The 19,579-nt window shown below is 34.0% G+C and overlaps 1 protein-coding gene across 3 annotated transcripts in view; it reads right to left on the reverse strand.

Moving 5' to 3' along the window:
- BMP5 (bone morphogenetic protein 5) overlaps nt 1–19,100 on the reverse strand; it is a 135,322-nt gene extending 116,222 nt beyond the window's left edge. For 2 of the 3 annotated variants that reach the window (XM_012002052.1, XM_012002050.1), the window contains exon 1: nt 17,851–19,100. In XM_012002052.1, coding sequence (XP_011857442.1) covers nt 17,851–18,340 — 490 coding nt within the window. In that variant the 5' untranslated portion in view covers nt 18,341–19,100. The remainder of the gene's footprint in view (nt 1–17,850) is intronic. The other variant, XM_012002051.1, reaches the window with a different exon arrangement.
- Between the last annotated feature and the right edge of the window lie 479 nt (nt 19,101–19,579).

Below are 19,579 nucleotides of genomic sequence, written 5' to 3' on the forward strand. Positions count from 1 at the left end.
TTTTTATGATGTGTAGTGGAATATCTCAGTTTTAATGAGCAATTATCTAATAATTGATAGTGTTGAACATTTTCTTACGTGTTTATTATCTATACTTTTTATACTTTTAAGCTCATATACCACCTGATTAGTGATGATTTAACTGTTCCATGGAATCTCAAGTCATATTCTCTACATGATTTCATACGTATCAATGTACTTCAAAGTATAATCCTCATTATGTACCATTTAATTTAATCTTATTAATTGTATTATTTAAGTACATTATTTTACATTTTTACATTTTTGTGTGTGTGTGTGTGTGTGCACACGTGTGCTATTATGCAGTATTAACTTTATGGAAAGATTTCATACTACAATTTTGCTTCTACCAATTTTTAGTTACATTTCTAATCATCTTGACCTTATACATTTTATTACTTTCCATATACAGAGTTGGCACTGCTGGAGCTTTGTAAAGTTTTATGTAGTTCATGATCATAGTGACTTGTTTTGTTCAATGTCATTCAATTTTTGAATCCTATACTTACTAATATAAAATTTTGAACCCTGTTTTCTTCTGCTCATGCTATTCTGATATACCTTCTTTGATTTACAGTTTATCAAATCACTCAACTGCTGCTTACGTTGCATTATTTTTGCAGTTAACACAATATGTTATTTGAATTTACATTACTAATTGTTGCTTAAATGACATTTTAAAAACTATGCTATTATACAGTATTGAGACTCAAAAAGTTATTACGTATGATTATAAAATGCTTAAAGCTAAGAAAGGTTGGTAAGATGATAAACATGTATAATGAAAACCTATCATTTAGAGACCAGGTTTAGCCAAAACAAAAATGCAGCCATACTTTGGTACTCTTTCATATCCCTTAGAAGTAACTATCAATCTAGAAGATACTAAAGAGGTCAAGGTGCTAAAAGTGGGTTATGAATATCCTATATCACTGTGATCACTTAAATAATTGCTGATGGCAAAAAGTTTCAAAACATCTTGAGATTCTGTGAAAAGAAATGTTTTGGCTCAAAAGTCAAACTTGATACTAAACTATAAAGTATATAATTTGTGGGTAAATGCATGCAATTACAACTCAATTAAAAATAATGTATACATTTATTTAGTAGTCCTCTGCAATCCCAAAATGACAACTTTATTTATTTATTTATTTATTTTATTTATTTATTTATTTTTGAGACAGAGTTTTACTTTTCTTGTCCAGGCTGGAGTACAATGGTGCAATCTTGGCTCACTGCAACCTCCACCTCCCAGGCTCAAGCGATTCTCCTGCCTCAGCTTCCCAAGAGCTGGGATTACAGGCATGCACCACCACACCTGGCTAATTTTTGTATTTTCAGTAGAGACGGGGTTTCACTATGCTGGCCAGGCTAGTTTTGAACTCCTGACCTCAAGTGATCCACCTTCCTCAGCCTCCCAAAGTGCTGGGATTACACGCATGAGCCACCACACTTGGCCAATACCTTTAAATAGTGTTATAAATGAGGTATTACATCTCTGCCATCCAAATTATTCTTTGCTCATGTATACTTGAGCATTTTATAATTAAATTATAGAAGGTTATTTGAACATAAAGTTATTTAGACCAAATCTATTTGCTTACCTCATTTTAATTCTAAAACTCTAACTCATTGAATATTATAAACACCTCATTCTTCTCCATTTTTTTTCAGCAATTACCTATAGGATGACTTTGAGCAATTATTTTCAAAATAGAATGTTGATGGTATGTTTTAAAAATTCTTAAATATCTGGAAATGTCTTCACATAATTGTTATTTACAAATAATGAGTTGACTGAAGAGAGATCAAGGCAAAAAAAAGGGGGGGGGAAGTAAATAATTATTAATACCTAGTAACAGGAGGAATTTCTAAGCATAATCTGTAAACTCTAAACTCCCCAAAGAGAAAATATAAAAGATTAACAAATCTCAGAAGAAATGCAAATAAAATAGATATGTTTTAGACTATCAATAATGTAAATACATAAATTAATTCAGGTTTCATTCTGGTAAAATAATACTAACGTTTCCACTGGTACAAATAGAAATTGAATCAAATTTACTGAAAAGCAATTTAGTGTATTTTTCAGGAGGCTTAAATGTGTATTTATTGCAGCACTATTTACAATAGCAAAGACTTGGAACCAACCCAAATGCCCATCACTGATAGACTGGATAAAGAAAATGTGGCACATGTACACCATGGAATACTATATAAAGCCATAAAAAAGAATGAGTTAATGTCCTTTGCCGGGACATGGATGAAGCTGGAAACCAACACAGGAATAGAAAACTAAACACTGCATGTTCTCACTCAGAAGTGGGAACTGAACAATCAGAACACATAGACACAGGGAGGGGCACATCACACACTGGGGCCTGTCAGGGGGTGGGGGACAAAGGGAGGGAGAGCATTAGGACAAATGCCTAATGCATGCGGGGCTTAAAACCTAGATGATGAGTTGATAGGTGCAGCAAACCACCATGACATATGTATATCTATGTAACAAACCTGCACGTTATGCACATGTACCCCACAACTTAAAGTAAAATTAAAAAAAAAAAAATTTAAAAGTATAGGATGGCAAGTGATTTAGCAGTGATACTGAAACACTGGTTAGTTTCAATAATCAGTGTTTCTGGGTTCATTTTCCTCAGGAACTCCTCAATGTAATTCTGTGTAACTGCATCAAAACAATCACACCTTTTGCTCTAATAATTCATTTTCTAAGAACAGACTCTAAAAAACTGGTCAGGAATGTTTATAAACACATGAGTAAAGATATCTATTGCAACACAGCAAACAATAGTAAAAGCTAAAAAGATTGCATGCCCAATAATAAAATACTGTTTATGCAAATGACAATGAATTGTCTGGCTGATATTATTCAGTCATCAAAAATATATTCATGAGGAGAAAATGAACAAATGAGAAAACCCAAAAGCTTAAAAATCAAGAATTAAGTAAGGGTACAACCTTACATAAACAGGTCAACTCTACAAAAAGGTATAAAGTATAAAAGGAAATGTACAAAAACATCAACAATAATTGGCCCTAGATACTGGAACTGAAACTTTTTCCTGCTCCTTTTTAATTTGACATAAAAGTGACTACAATGTCAACGAATTAAAGTATAATAACTTTCTGTTTCCTGTATTGCCAGAATGGCTTTTATAAACAGTGTTTCTCCATAAAGGAATGTTTCTCCCAAATACCAATGATCAATCATGTGAAACCCTATAACCTATATCCTCCTTGCAGAGATTCATAATACTCATTAGCATAATGAACACACTGAGGAATCCTGTCCTGGAAACATAAAAACCTATTGAACTAGTTTCTTTGCATAGTTCAAATTTATTTGGCCACATAATTTCAGACAACCCCTCTTAAAAGGACAGAGAAATGTTTTGGTGGCTCATGCCTATAATCCCAGCGCTTTGGGCAGCTGAGTTAGGCAAATCGCATAAGCAGAGGATTTGAGACCAGTCTGGGCAATATAGGGAGACTTCATCTCTAAAAAATATTTTAAAAAGTAGCCAGGCGTGGTGGCATGGACCTGTAGTACCAGGTGCTTGGGAGAATGAGGTGGGAGGATTGCTTGAGGCCAGGAGGTGGAGGCTGCAGTGAGCCAAGATCACACCACTGAACTCCAGTCTGGGTAACAGAGGAAGATCCTATCTCAAAAAAAAAAAAATGTTTTTAAGTAATGTTTTCAATGAAATTCATTTTAGGAAACCCTGACAAAGAACTCTGATTAAAAAGAGTAAATGATTGAAAGTGGACAAGAGATTGGAATATAATTATAGTTAAGCACCTGCTTTATCATATGTCAATGAAATTAATATAAATTAAATAAAATGTTTGACCTATTCATAAGTTCATCTGACTTCCTAAGTATGTCTCAGACTGAATAATTAGAAATCAGATATTAAGATCCCTCACACTTCTAGCATTACAATAGGGCCATTGGTAGATTGGGTACGAGTGGCTAAAGGAAAAGAGAGAGAGAGAGAGAGAGATAAAATAGAATTTTTAAGAAGCAGCAGGTGATGTCTTAAATGCTCATCTTTACTCTTAGCTACCTCTTGTCTTGCTTTTCAAAGCAGAGATTAGTTTTCAGTGTTATAACTAAAAGTCAGTATGTTAACAACTGTACCTGCTTTTTATAATTCGTTGTGTGGTTCCCTCTGTTTGGTATTGAGAGCTGAGGATAGCCAGGTCTGAAATGTCCTCATGTACTTCGCATTTTGCTTTGAGAAATTTTGTAGCTCCAGAAATATTTTCTTTTGGGAAAAAAAAAAATCCCAAGTCCTTACCCTTTAATTCATAAGATACAAAAGGAGCAGAAAAAAATATATTTAGCTTTTGTGTGATACAGGGGCAATGAGTGAGCTATGGAAAAAAACTCACTTTACACATGCAAGAGATTAGGGCTGTAACTGCTACAAATCAAAGGATGTGTATTAAATACGGGATGTTATTAAATATTATCTATAACACAGAGGAGTTTCAGTCATGACTAGCAGGATGAAGCAGAAGTTATCTGTCAGTTTCTAGCTGCAGCAAGCAGTAGGAGATTCCTAACTTGTAAGCTGTAGGTGTTCCTGAAGCCCAAACTTCCACTTTAGTAGGTTTCTACTAATTCGCTGGTCAATCCCAATTGGGACATGGCAAGGCATACTTAGAGGCATGGCAGCCCAGCTTATATGGCCTTCTAGACTGGCCAGCAGGTTGGAAATCATCCAGCATCCAAATAAACTCACTATGACTTTATTCCAATCTCCAACCACTTCTTTTAAGGCCTATTACTGTTTGCAACTTTGATATTTTACCTCTTTTCTATTTTGCCAAATGTTAATCTTGTTTATGCCAAATCTGTCTTTTAAAAGTGGAAATCAATAACACAGATCAACCTTTCCACTCCTTAGTACCGACCAGTTAGATTGCATGTCACAAAGGTCAGTACCCTTGGTGTCTGCAAAGTGCTTCTTTTCCTGTTTCATAAGTATTTGCCTCCTGTGGAAGGCCAGCAACACAACTCATCTATCAAAAACCCATAACAGTTGAACTTCAGGGAGAAGACTCTTGGTAAACTCATTTTTAGAGACTTTCTTCTAAAATATTATTATTTCATTTTGTGACATTTTATGTCCATTACTGATGAAGTGAAAACAGTGCAAATTCAATATATAACATGTTGGAAAATATATAGAACTTTACAAAGAATTCAAGCAATATCCCCACAACAGCAGTCTTCTCAATAGCACTGACAAAGGCAGCATAGCATATCAGTGAATAGCTTGAGCTCTGAATCCAGTTCCTCCTCTTACAGGAAGTAGGACTTTGGACAAAGGACTTCAGGGTCTCTAATTCCTCATCTATAAAATTGAGTGACTTTATGAAAATTTAAAATGTTAGCACTTGAAATGCTATTTGCATGCTCTCTTGCACATCATAAGCACTATGCTAGCTGCAGCAAACAGAATATCCACTAGAGAAGAAATCATTACAGTCTTAACTTCTTCCACTTCTATTATTTCACTTTTATGATAGAATGCTTTGTTGATGTGAATTGATAGATGAACACTAACAACTGTGATGGTGTATCAGTACACTTATATCCATATTTTGATGTAATTTTTACTTCACAATCACAGTAAACTGTCAGGAAAGAGTAAGGAAGTCATAGAATATTGATCAATTTTTCTCGACAATCAACTTGAAGTACTCATTGCCCAATCCCCAATACTGTAAGTAGATTCAAGGAAATGTATGAAAGTGGTCCTTATACTAATTCTCAAAATCCCCTTTTATTTCAATGTATAATTGTATCTCCATTGACTCTCATTATATCCTGAAACTACATTATGTTCAATGTATAAAGTAACAAAGTAAACACTTTATACACTCTTGTTAGCAGTAAAACCTGGAGGAAAATCTTTATCCATCACAATTGAAGAAGTAAGATAGGGCTAGGGGTCAAGATTTAGACAGCTCCGACAACCTAATTTTGAAAAATTGTATGCTCTTGTATCCTTATTTCCTGAATACAACACAAATAATGAATGTTTGAGCCACACTTATATTTTGGAATGTACAATTAGCATCCAGTGTAAAACATAAAACCTTCTTTTCGGATATTTCCTTAAAAGTCACTGCAGCCTCCATACTAATAATTTCCCAGAGCTATACGAACAGGCTTCTAACAGACTCTTCAAGTTTTGCTGCAATTTGGTTTTACCTTTGCTCCAGTCTTTTTTGGACTAGAAGGCTTCCATAGGTTCTGTCAGCTGGTAACAGGCTTTAAAAAAAAAATTCTTTAAAGGGATTTTTTGTTAGTGTTTTTAATTTTACTTGGTGCTAGATTTTTGGTGTGATTTATTTAAAGTATGTGACATTGAGCAAAGAAAAAAAAAAATCCTGGCACAAGAATGAAGGATTTTGGGCCTGGACCTGGCTCCTTTGCCCAGTGATCTTGGCAGTAAAACAGGCACAGTCTTTCGCACAGTGTCTGGCCCAATAGTAGGTAGTCAGCTTTTATTTGTTAAATGACTGAATGAATGACCTTTCAGAACTCCAGTTTCCATAGATGTGTGTTGTGGGATCATATCTACTTCCTTGAGTGCTATATACTGCAGTAATTTAGATCAAACCACCTAATGTACATAAAGGCACTTTTAAAAAATGTAAGCCATTATTACTATTGTTGTTAAAAATTGTATACTTTTTAATTTCTCTAAAAGTTGGTTATAAAGCAAAGAATAATGGCAAAGAATATAAAATCTGTCACCAGAACATGGCTCCAGTAATGATTCCGCCATTTACTAGCTGGGTGACTTTTGTAAGTTATTTACCCTCTGAATACCCTCAATTTTTACATCAATACATTGACAGAAAAATATTTACCCATGGAATTAAATGTGGATACACTGAAATAATGCATAAAAATCAGAGTCCAGTCTCTGTCACGGGAACTACATTTATTGTTGTTATTGTTCCTTTAAGTATCACTGCTACAATTATACTATGAAATTTTATATACTATAAGGAGCCACATAATGACAATGTTTAGATCAACACAGATCGTATATAGAACACTGGTCTCATAAGATTATAATGGAGCTGAAAAATTCCTATCATCTAGTGACATCATAGCCATCATAATGTAGCACAACCAATTACGTTTTTTCAGATATGTTTCCATAAATGCTTACCATGGTGTTATAACATCCTACAGTATCCCGTGCAGTAACATGCTACAGAAGTGTGTAGCCTAGGAGCAATAGGCTTTACCATCTAGCTGGGGTGTGTAGTAGGCTATGCCATCTAGGTCTGTGTAAGTACACTCTGTGATATTGGTACAGTGACGAAATCATCTAAAGAAATGTTTCTCAGAATGTACATCCCCATTTTTAAATGATGCATAACTGTAAATGTATCACACATACAAAAAAAATGGCTCTCTTAATTATGATAAATAAAATTATTCCTCAATGTAAATTATGGAAGAATGATAACTTTTAATGTAAAGTGTAAAGAGAAAAACCTTAAATGGTGATTTGAATATATCAATAAATATGTAGTTGGAATGTGTATACTTATTTTAATAACTTTACCCATCACAATTAAAAATCTAGCAGTGATTATCAGTACGATTTGAGTATGTCCTCTCCTAAGCTCATGTTGAAAGCTGATTCCCAATACGGCAGTGTTGGGAACTGGAACCTCATGAAAGGTGCTTGGATTATGAAGGCACTGCCATTATGAATAGATCAATGTCATCTTGTGGGAGGGAGTGAGTTTTTGCTCACCTGGGAATGGATTAGTTCCCTTGAGAGCAGGTTGTTATAAGCCCAGTCTCTCCTGTGTGTCTCTGCACAGACTCACATTCCCTTCCACTTTCCACCAAGAGTTGAAGCAGCATGAGACCCTCATTGGATGGGCTGCCTGATCTTAGATTCCTCAGCCTCCTGAATCATAAGCCAAACAAACTTGTCCTTATAAATTATTCAGTATCAGGTATTGTGTTACATCAACACAAACTGAGACATCATATTAATGGCTTATCTTTCATCATTTTATTAAATAACGAGAAAACAGTAAATCTATGCTTTCCCACTCAATATATTATGAAATATCAAAAATCAATGTGATGATTTTACAATGTGCATCCTGTAATAGAAGATGTCCACAGTTTATGTATGGCCTTTTGTGTGACTTTGGAGACCAAACAAATACATTTTCATCACGTTTAAAACGTTATAAGTTATTATATTATAACAACTCAAGAAAATTAACAAAAATATTTAACAGCCTCATCTGGAAAAAAAAAAAAAAAAAAACACCAAATAGTCGAGGAAAGTCACAATACTTAAGGCTGAATGGTATTAAGTAGAAACAAAATTATAATAATGATTTAAATAGTAATGAGAATAGCTGCAAGTTATAAATCATAAATTCAGACATGATTTGAGTTACAGACAATACTAAAAGCTCCAAGATTGAAAGATTATTTGAACAGAGTGACCTTCCTGCTTAGAGTTTAAAAGTTTATACACCTAAATTTTCATTATGAATCAACTTCTTAAAAATTAAAACCCTCAAAACGAGTTGACTTATGAAAATAAGCATTAAAAACTTTTTTTTAACATTCTTTCAAAGGGTTCTTTATAGAGTGTCCATGTCTTTACAACCAAATATCTTCTAATTGTATATTACTGCCTTGGCTTCTAATCAGTTTTCCCTTCTCCTTAACAAGCAAGGAAATGGAACAGGTAATATCTAAAATTAAAGTAAAACCATGGAGTAGTTCTAGGACTCTGACCAAAGGTAATATGAAAAGCACCTTTCAGCAGCTAATCACAGAAAATGTTGCTTTTGGGTCCTCAGAGGAAAGCACCACAATCCATCTCATGAAGGCTCTGCCACAGACTGGCCTTTTCCAAAGCACCCTGGTGGGGGAACAGAGTCCATCAGCTGTCCAACTTGAAGAAAGAGTCAATGAAATTCAAAGTTTTTCTTTCAGACAGAGGAAAAATTATGTGCATAATGTTTCAGAATTTCAGCAAGGCATTTATTTGACGAAGTCTGGTAGGCTGAACGTAGATTTCCTCTAACATTAGATCTCCATAGTATATTCTAGTAGAAATAGTTGTAATAGCAGGTGAGACCATTAATTATTTGTCTCATGTAGACTCAAAGGTCTAGGACCTCACCTTACACAATCTTAACTCCAATTCTCTATTATGAGCTCCACTTAGATGTGGAAATAGTTTCAACAAAGTGAAATGGTTTGCTCAAGGATACACAGCTGGAATTCAAACCAGTCTGGCTCCAAAGCCCTAACACTGAAACCCTACTAAAACAGTTAAGGGAGAACCAAGTGACCCTCCTTCACCCAGAGCGAAGAATACATCTACACAAATTTTGATATAAAGCATATTTAATTAATAACCTTCATTTCTTCCCCACTAGATAAGTATTTTGTGTCTGCATCAAGGTTATTTGCAGAAGAGGCTACACAATTTCTGAGTTGCACCCTCTCTTCCTCTTTTAATAATTACATAAGTGAAACTGCCAACTGTAGCAACTTTGATGGAAAACACAAACTGGTACTGGAAAGGAGTTGTTCTATTCAGTATTTCTCTGTGATTGAAGGGCAGGGAGTGGCTCTGGCCTCAAGGTTTAGTGCTTGATTATTTATGAGAACTAAATAGCTGACATACCTGCTCCACTACTAAATTCTGCCTCTCTGAGTCACAGGAGCTCTGCCAGAGGAGAATAAAGGTAGCAAAGCAGAAAGACAATAATCCCTATCTACCTCATTCTAACATTATTTTTGCCTGCAACATTAACTATGGAATGCGAACACTGCATGTGAGAATATCATATGATTCCACTCAGAATTCAAAAAAGCTCTAACACACAGTCATGGATCATTTCAGGAGGTATAACATACAACTGAGAATAAACAGGGATTTGAAAAATATATTGCTCTTCATTTTGCTCTACATACTTGCATATATTCTGCTCATTCCCCTACTGAATTTTTTCATTGGCAATTGCAGTCCACAGTTCATATTGTGATCTGAAAGCGCTACTTTTCCTTGTTTTAGGGGATTTTGTTTTTTGGGTAATTTTTGTTTTTTAATTTCAATTTTCTCTAAAATGGTTTTAACATATCAGCTGAAATTATTGACCCAAACACAATTGAAGGATTTTTTTCAGCATGCCATGCTTATATTTACCACTTTATTTCACCAACTCCTGAAGTAGTTATCTCTCACACTAAATTATTATTCTCTTGAATTTTATTATAAATTAACTAAGACAAAGATTAACATATATATCAGTAACTTGCACTGAAATTGAAGTAATTCTAGAACCCTTGCTGACTAAACAACCAATGTTTATCTACTTGTGCTGAATATCTTCCATTTGTACCTCAAGATCCACTCTTCACATTTCCCTATTCTGCTATTCTCACCAAGAGACTAACTTTTAGGAACCGCAGCAATGGGTTCTGTGGCTCTCTGGCTTTCAGTGAGGGTGAACCAAGGGAAGACCAAAACATATAGTCTGGGTATTTATCCCCTGGTATCTGTACCCCTCCCTGCTGAGTATGTAGGGATTAGATGCATGGCCTCTTTCTCCTAATGCCACAGTTTCTATCAGGGCACCTTCCCCACATATCTCTCCTCTGAGCTTTCTGGTAACTATGCCCCCTACCCAGGAGTAGTGAAGGCTACCCTGCCATCCCAAGATACTATATGATCCCTTGTTTTGCCGCAACAAAACAAAACAAAACCTCTGCCCACAACACTATAAACATTATAACATTTACTTAAACTCTCCTAAATGATTCAGTTTGCACATTCTGTCTCTTTTCTTTTGGGAACGCTGATACATCTCAGTGGGTGGGGCAGGCGGGGAGTGATGAATGGGACATGGTTTCTGTTGCCACAACATGTAATCAAACATGTAGGACTAGCCTCACGGGCAAGTGACCGGTGCAGTTGCACAGGGCCCTGGGCTTAGAAGGTCCCTGCTCTTGGTATAATGCTCTGCTGCCACCATCTTGAAATTCTTAATAATTTTTGAACAAGGGGCTTGCATTTTCATTTTCATCAGGGTCCACAGATTATGCAGCTGCTCCTGCAAATTCTCTCAACATTCATCGAGTTGAGATTTGCACTTATTATCTTATTATCTACACTTCATCTTTAGATAAGGAACCAGAGGCACAAATAATTTAAATAATTTGCTCAAGTTCATGCTGCTAGTAAGCATGTAATATGGGATTCCAATCCAAGCATTCTGGCTTCCTGTATACTACTCTACTTCTGCGATGGAATCACAGAAAAGAAAGCAATTAAATTTAATTTATAATTAAACTTTAAAGTCATGTGAGCAGTAATATGCCATGAACTTAAGATTCTGGAGATGGCTGTGTCTCCTATATAGAAAGGGTAATCACAGAGTCAGAACAGAGACAGAAAATCTGCCCAACAAATAACACGGAACTTCTCATCTCATTAGAGCATTAAAATAGTTGAAGGATTGTGTACATGTTAATAAATCTTTTCTTGGTTTAGACATGTCTTATAGTCCTGCATAAAATCTAAGCAGGATTTACATCTGTTGATCCTGACTTTTTAAAACTATTTTCTTTATTCCTAACAACTCTAGGAAACCTGTTTAACAAGAACAATAAAAGTTGCTAAAATTATTTTCTAGAAAGAAATTGAACAAACACAATATCGAAGACAAGGATCTTCATTGTCTTAGAAGTCATAAAACAGCACAATCTCCAGTTTAATTTCAACATCCAAATATTCAGAATTATACAAGGTTTTGGTTTCTAAGAGTTATGTAATATGTATTTAATTCACTGCCTTCCAAGTTGAGGTTAATGCATTCTTTTTGATTTATGGGTTTTTGTTTTGTTATTGTTGTTGTTTTACTCCCCAAACCACTAAAGACCTTTCTTACTAATCTACAAATAGTCTTTTTTTCTCTCTCTCTTTTTAAACACTGTATATTTTAATAGATTTTGTTTCTGCCTTTTAAAATTATCATTTATCCACAACTTCTTGGGCAAGACTCATACAAACTAGAGGTTACTACTACTTGGTTGTGCAGATTGTTTTAAACATCTCTGAAAAAGTCAGGTGAATACTCCACCATTATTTTTATCTTACTCTCAGACTGTGAGCTGAATCTTAAACATCCCAATCTGACATCAAAATCAAAACAGATCCCTTTTCCCCCTAAATAAATGAGCTGTTTGTCAGGGCTGACTAGTGTGTTTTAAAGGATATCTTAGCCAAGGGTATTATTTTAAGAGATGAGCAAATGGGAAACCCCACAGCCCAGCCAATAAAATATGAACTTAAGGTGCAAAGAAGCACTCATAAATATTACTTAGAACAAGGGATTCATTGTTTCTCTCCAACCCTTTCAGTGGTTCCTCTGATCTCAGCCCCTCTCCTGTGCGTCAGGGAAGCCTCTTCCTTTAACCTGTGGTTTTTTAAAGCTGAGCTACTACATTATTTATGACTGTAAATGTGAGTAGCCTGTCTGTATGCTCCTTGTACACACATACTGAGACAACCCCCCTCCTTCCCCACTTCGGTATTTTAGTGTGTAAGGATGAAAGGGTTTTCCCCTCGAGCTGATGTGGTTGGGGATGTTGAATTAGCTGCTGTTCAGTATGAGGTAGACTGAGGATTTCCCAGCACCTCCTCCACCTGTACAACTCAAAAACCAGCCTTTTATGACTCATTTCATTCCTTTTCTTTCTTTCAGGCTCTTTTTCCAAAATATTTTATTTCTTTCTCTGTCTCATCCTTATTCCTATATGCCTCTAAATCCTACTCTTTGTCTCTTTATTCTTTCTCATTATCTCTTCTCAAAACAAAATTAATTTCTTCATGGAAGTGACAGAATATTAAGGATAATATAAGCAAAAGTTTTTTATAAACTAAATAGGACTGGCATGTTTGATGAGTATTATTTTTGTTCGATGTTGATTTCTTTTTCTTTCTTTTACTTTTCTTGAAATTTTCCCTTTTAAATGTTATTTTATAAAATAAAGGCAAAACACAATTAAATTCTGTCAATGGGATCCTTAGGGAGAGATGAAGAGGCAAAGAAGAATGGGATGATGGAGAAACAATTACAGGGGATGGCAAGAGCCAGGGCAGCTCTGGTGCCCTGGGGAGCTTTTCTCCCAGTGGGTGGAGGCTGCAATTGGCACGTCATAACCTTTTCCTCCTCAACTGGAAAGAAAACAGGAGAGTGTACCTCAATTCTCAAACTGTAACTAATTGATTTCCAACTAATTTAAGCCTCTAGCAAACCAGGACCAAAGACAGACCCCAGGAAGGGTAGGAGTGGTAAGGAGAGGGGTGCCAAGAGTGCCTGGGGCTAGAGAGACACAGAACAAGGAGGAAAGGCCAAAAATTGCTGGGATGAGAAGGGAGGAGGGAGAGTGGTGATATTACAGAAAATGGAAGAATGAAAGGGAAGGAGTCAGAGGTGGCGGCTGAGGCAGTCCCAAGTCCTCCTTAGTTCCAGCTAATACGTCTCATTAATCTTTAAAATTTGATATTTGTAAGTAACCATTACAATTTGCAAAAAAAAAAAAAAAGCATTTAATTAAACTATGATTATAACTATCTCTGGCAACCCTGCATGTGTCTGTCATGCCAGTCACTTGATAATCAATCATCTTTAAAGGAGAAAAAGAATCCTGTTGGTCACGATTATGAATGTGAAGGGTTGTTGAAGAAGAGAGAAAAAGGTCTCCACACTCAGCAATATTTTTCTCTTCAAAAGTTAAAACTTTTACAGAATGATTGTTGCTTTGCCCATTATTAGCATTAGTTACTCCAGGCATAATTTATGAATATGTACTATAATGGCTTTAGATTATCTTTCCTTCCAACCCATCCCCCTTCAAAAAAAACTTCCATGTGTTTATGGGTGTGTTTATGTTGCACAAGTGTTAATAACTGTTGGAGAGACTACATCGATAGGCATCTTTAGGCAGATTTGTATATAAATTCCTTTCCACTGGGCACTTGATTCAGCCAAAAACAACAATAAATTATCAATGATGCCTTTCAAATCTGTCAACTGAGAACATAAGCATTTTTTCCTTCCAGTACCAAGAGAACTTAATGATTAGGGTAAGTAGGCAAAAAAGGTTTAAAGTTTTTGAAAGCGTTTTTTCTTTCATGATAACATACTAAGTATGTTCTCATATTTAAAAAATTTAACAGCACATTTAAATACTTTTATGCTTGGAATTAAAACATCTTCTTGAAATATATCTAAGAGAAAAACCATTAATAAACTCAAAGTTCAACTTTTTCCAGAGGAATATGTAGATACAAAGAATAATATAAAAGTAATTTTCCTGTTTTTACTGTTTTTTACTTCCTCTAAAACATCTAGTGTTATGTCATTGTGGGGACAATGTCATCAAGTAATCAAAATTGGCTTCTAACTAAAAGATCTTAGAAATACACTACATGTTTTCTTTGTGTAAACAAGAGATAAATAATGTAAGCAAGTTATCTAATCATGTCTTTAACTTGTGTTGGTATTTAATACATATACTAACACTTAGCACTTTTGACAAAGAGATGGTTAAAAAAGAAAACTAAACAGAAAGACATTATTATTAACAAAATAATGTTATATTGACTAAGCAAAAATTCCACTGACATTCAACAGTTTTAGGGAAAAAGCAAATAATTCAACCTGTAAAATTTAATACTATGAGACTGATAAAAGTGGCCTAAGAATAATGAATATGATAGAAAAAATATTTCTCTTCACACAACTAATAATTTATATTCATTTCTTCAAAATAAACAAGTCAGTAAAATAAAGGTTAAAATGATGTTTTTGGTTTCACATTCAGATGTTTGCATGCCTTACGCAATTTATTTACATTTTATTTTTCTTTTAGTAAATTCAAATCTATTTTTCACTTATGAACATAAAACTAATCTCATCTGAATTTTAAACAGTGGGTATTTTGTTAAACATGATTCTGAGTTTGGGTTAAGCTTAATTGTTCTTCATGACCAAAACTATGTTGAAAAAGGCATTTCTGAATGAAAAGGTAACTGTAGAAAATCCGTTATTTGACTTGAGAAGGGCAACACACAAGCATTTTTGAAAAGGATGCTACTAGATCCTTTTCATATAATTCTTCTAATTATGAGAAATGTCAACAGATTCTTTTCACATATTTAAATATCCAGGTGACTTCCTCAATACAAATCCCTTGACTATTACTAACGTGACTCATTTGTACTTAGTCTCAGCTATATGCATATATTTTAAGATACTGAAAAAATAAAATTTAATCCTTTTTAGTCTTATAAGAACACGAAATAAACTACAGGTAATATTTGCTGATGGATATTACATTTAAAATGCACTGACACTCTTATTGCAGCTAATAATGTTATTACACTTTCACCTTTTCTGAGTATGCTTATTTATTTGATTATAAAAGAAATACAAAAGTTAAAGCTTTTTACTAAGTAGTGATCGACTATAAGTTTTGGATTTATTAGAAGGCATGATCAAAGGATAATTAAACTGTTGTTTAATTTTCCTTAAAGTCTACCAAGAAAAACTCACCTACTGTCAGAATCAGTTTGTCAGTAATTTCATGTAAGACAGTTTGGAATTATTAAATAAAGAAGAAACAATAGCTTGTTATTGAGTATAAAGTACTATTCAGCAGTTCAAGCATGATAAAAATAAATACACAATTTCTCTAAAGCTTATAACTAACATTGTTTCTCTAGAGTCTAATGAATAATTGTATTTCTTCATATAGGCAATAAGCTAATAAACTGCTATGTTATTATAATGTGAATAATGTAATTAAAATGTCATTTATTTTTAAATGTGTTTCTCAATAATAAAAAAGTTCTAGGAATCAACGAATAAAACTATTATTTGTTTTGACTTTCTTACTCTACGTAGATTTATAAAAAATAAACATGTAAATTGAAAAATCATGCTTACACTTATCTTGTAAATGATCAGAACAATTCTAATAAAATATGACATTCATGACTGAGCTATTGTTTATTAAAATATGTAACATATATATGCTTCTTTGTCAGATTTTAGATGATATGACCTGATTTTCTCAATGGTTTATGAATATATAAATTTTGCTAGATTGAAATTTTTCTACTAAAATATTTACACTACTTTAAATTCTTGAATAATACTTTAGAAATGTTACAAAGCAAAACGTACCACAAGCTACGTTTGCATGTCCCTTATACTAGGTAAAAGCAATCAAATTAACTTGACATTAAGCTATATTTTAAAGGCTAAAAAGTTCCATGTGAAGTCTGTTAATTACATGTAGAAGAAAAGGCCTCCAGGACACCTGATTAGTGCAACAAATGATGACTTACTCACTTAATAATGAGAGCTTTGTCTCTAGTAACATAAAACATATGATTTATTAAGTACCTTATCCTTCATGCTAGGATTGCTAAGAGCAAATGAGCAGAGTATATTAAGCAACATATATTATAAAAGCATTCATATGTTATTAAGATTTGTTGATAATCTGACTTTTCAAAGAATATTTCCTTTGAGATGTTACATAAGGAAGTTTTTAATTAAGTGTTTTATAAAACATATTAATTTTAAGTCAAAGCAGATTGCATTTGTAAAACAAAGTTCTAAAAGCTGTAACATCATAAAGTTCTCAATTCTTCCCAGTGGATTAAATTTGTTGATAGAATTTTTAATCTTCAAAAATAAAATACATTCGATGTTATTTTCCTTTGCCTGCCAGAAGATAGTAAATTTCACCTTCGATTTTTACTAAAACATTTAAAGAAAACAACAGCCCTTATAAGATCATTTGAAATTGGTAATCCATAATATTATTGTGAGAGGGAATACTGGGAACTAAATTATCATTTGACATTATCAGTATTTAAAAACCATCATGAAGTACCAGCTATGACTAAGACATAATTTTAAAATGTTCTCACTGATACTGTTGTGGTTTACAGAAAATTACAATTAAATATTTTATCTCATGTAGAAGAAAAATTTTGTATAGATAAAGACCCCTAAAGGATGTTTTACATTTTTCTTGCCTGTGAAAAAAATCAAGTAGGTAGAACATATTTTACACATTACAGTTAAGAACTGTTAGATTGAAACTTTATTTCTGAAATATTTATTATAGAATTTCAGAATCCCTTCCTTGATTCCTTGATAGTAATCTTTTATGGTGCTATTTGATCTTGGTTAATTTTACATCTATATTTTTACAGTAGTTGCTTCCCCTAGATGAGAGATTTTTAAGTAGTATGTGAATATATACTTATATGTGCTTTAAATCACTTAAAAAAAAAGTGGTTCAGAATGTCACTTTTACTTTCCCATCTGTAAGTGCTCGTTTCTTTTTTTTATTTTTACCCATAGCATAGCTATCCTCATAAATGTCCCTGTTTTTAGATTATTGCCTTTGCATTCATATATTTAAGTGAGGTTGAAATTTTAACAAGATCTAAAAAGACCCACACTATCAGTGTTTAAATTTAACTATTCATATTAAATATATATACATATATATGACTTTTTGCCTAAGGCAAAATCTTACATAGCATGAATGAAAGAAACAAAACAGAAGCTAAAGAGGAGAGTTAGAGAAAATGACTTTATATAAACATGACCACCTACCAAGCAGCTCCTTTACTATTAGGAAAAACTTCCACTTTGTAATAAAATAGATTAACAAACAAATGAACAACATACCTAAGTTGACAAAGCTCATGACCATGTCAGCATCATTCAGAAAGTTGGTATCATGGAGACTGGCTAGAGGAGGACTCTGGGTGGTCAGAGGAGTCGTCCGAGATAACTGTATGCGACGAGGATACCCATTGGGAGAGGCTGGGTATCCCTTTCTTGCCCCTCTGGTCTCTTCTGCCAGGGATGCCCTTACTGAGTACTCCGACTCTTCAGGATTTTCTTCATTGGTCATGGCATTGTAGAGGTCCAGCATAAAGAGAGGTGCAGAGGACGCTTGTTTTCCAGGAGAAAATGGTCTGGGTCTGTGAGGCAAACCCAAGATAGAGAGAATTTCCCTTTGTATTTCCCGTCTTTCGTGGTTCCGTAGTCTTCTATAAATAAAACTGGAGTGAACATGATTGTCTCCCAAACCTCCTTTTGCATAACCCACCAGAACCCAGCAGCTCCAGAGGAAACCCACAATACCCTTAAGTAAAAATACAGTCAGATGCATTTTTGTCCAAAAGCAAAAGTTGATTTTTTTAGTCCTTCTTGTCCTCTTAAAAAAAAAAAAAAAAAAAATCTAAGTTTCTAGGAGGTACACTTTCCCAGTAGCTGAAAAAACAAATTTACCTATTTTTCATGACAGTGACATTTCTGAGCACAACATCCTCACTGATTTTCCTTTCCTATTTTAAATATTTTGGAAAGTGTCAAGAGTAGTTATTTCTAAGAAAGCTGAAACTCAGATTTCCAATTATCCACAGTTGTTAAGAGTTTTTGCTGCATTGATGTAGCAGAAGACGATTAATATTATTTGATCAGATGACCTATGCATTCCTATATGGATTTATGATAATCAGGCCTTTGGTATTTGAATTAACAAAAGTTGATCTTCTGATAAACTGTAGTTCCCAAAGTAATCTTCACTTGCTCTTGAGTTCTTCTCAACCCTTGAGCTCTTTCCAAAACAAATCCTGATTTCTCAATCACAGATCTATGCTGATCTGCACCTTGGTGTTGGAATATATATCTGTCCGGCAGCTTGGTGATAACTTTAACATCTTTTGTGTCGTCTTAGTGTAAAATAATACTCTAGGTTGTACTATTCAAGTAAATGTGTTTCCCTGAATTTACTTGAAATCCTTCCTGTAAATCCATTCAATCCCTTTCTCCTTCTTACTGTTAATTCCACCTCCAGCAGGCACAAATATACCAGCCCTCTTCAAGAGAGATCTAAAGAGTAATGTAAGCACAACCCTGCTGGGAAAGAAGAGGCTTCTCATTGTAATTTGAAACTGGTAAAGCAAAAAGAACTTAACCCTTTTGCTACCAGAAAAGTCTCCATTTTCACAATTTTATAACCACGCATCTAACATAGAACGGTGATGCATGGGGCATACAAATTCTAGGGGAAATAAAAGGCAGTTTTCAAGTAGTACACTGAAAATTTTGCCATCCATTTTACGTAGTACTTCTTTAGATCTTTTTTTTCAATGACATGTACTTAATACACTTCTGTATTAAGTCTCAGGTTGTGCCTAAGTTAGCTTGATGAATCTCAGTTCTATATTTGAGACTATTTCTAGCTTTTGTATGTCATTAAAATGCACTTCTTAAAAAATAAAAGGATGAGTTGTAAATTGAGGTTAACTCACTGTTTCTTAATGACAGAAAATCCTTTTAAAATAAAATACAGCAGAGAATTAATCACTAATAAATATATTCTAGCTGCCAAAATGGTAGTTGTAAT

This window comes from Mandrillus leucophaeus, unplaced genomic scaffold, assembly GCF_000951045.1.
Source record: "Mandrillus leucophaeus isolate KB7577 unplaced genomic scaffold, Mleu.le_1.0 Scaffold676, whole genome shotgun sequence".
NCBI lineage: Eukaryota > Metazoa > Chordata > Mammalia > Primates > Cercopithecidae > Mandrillus > Mandrillus leucophaeus.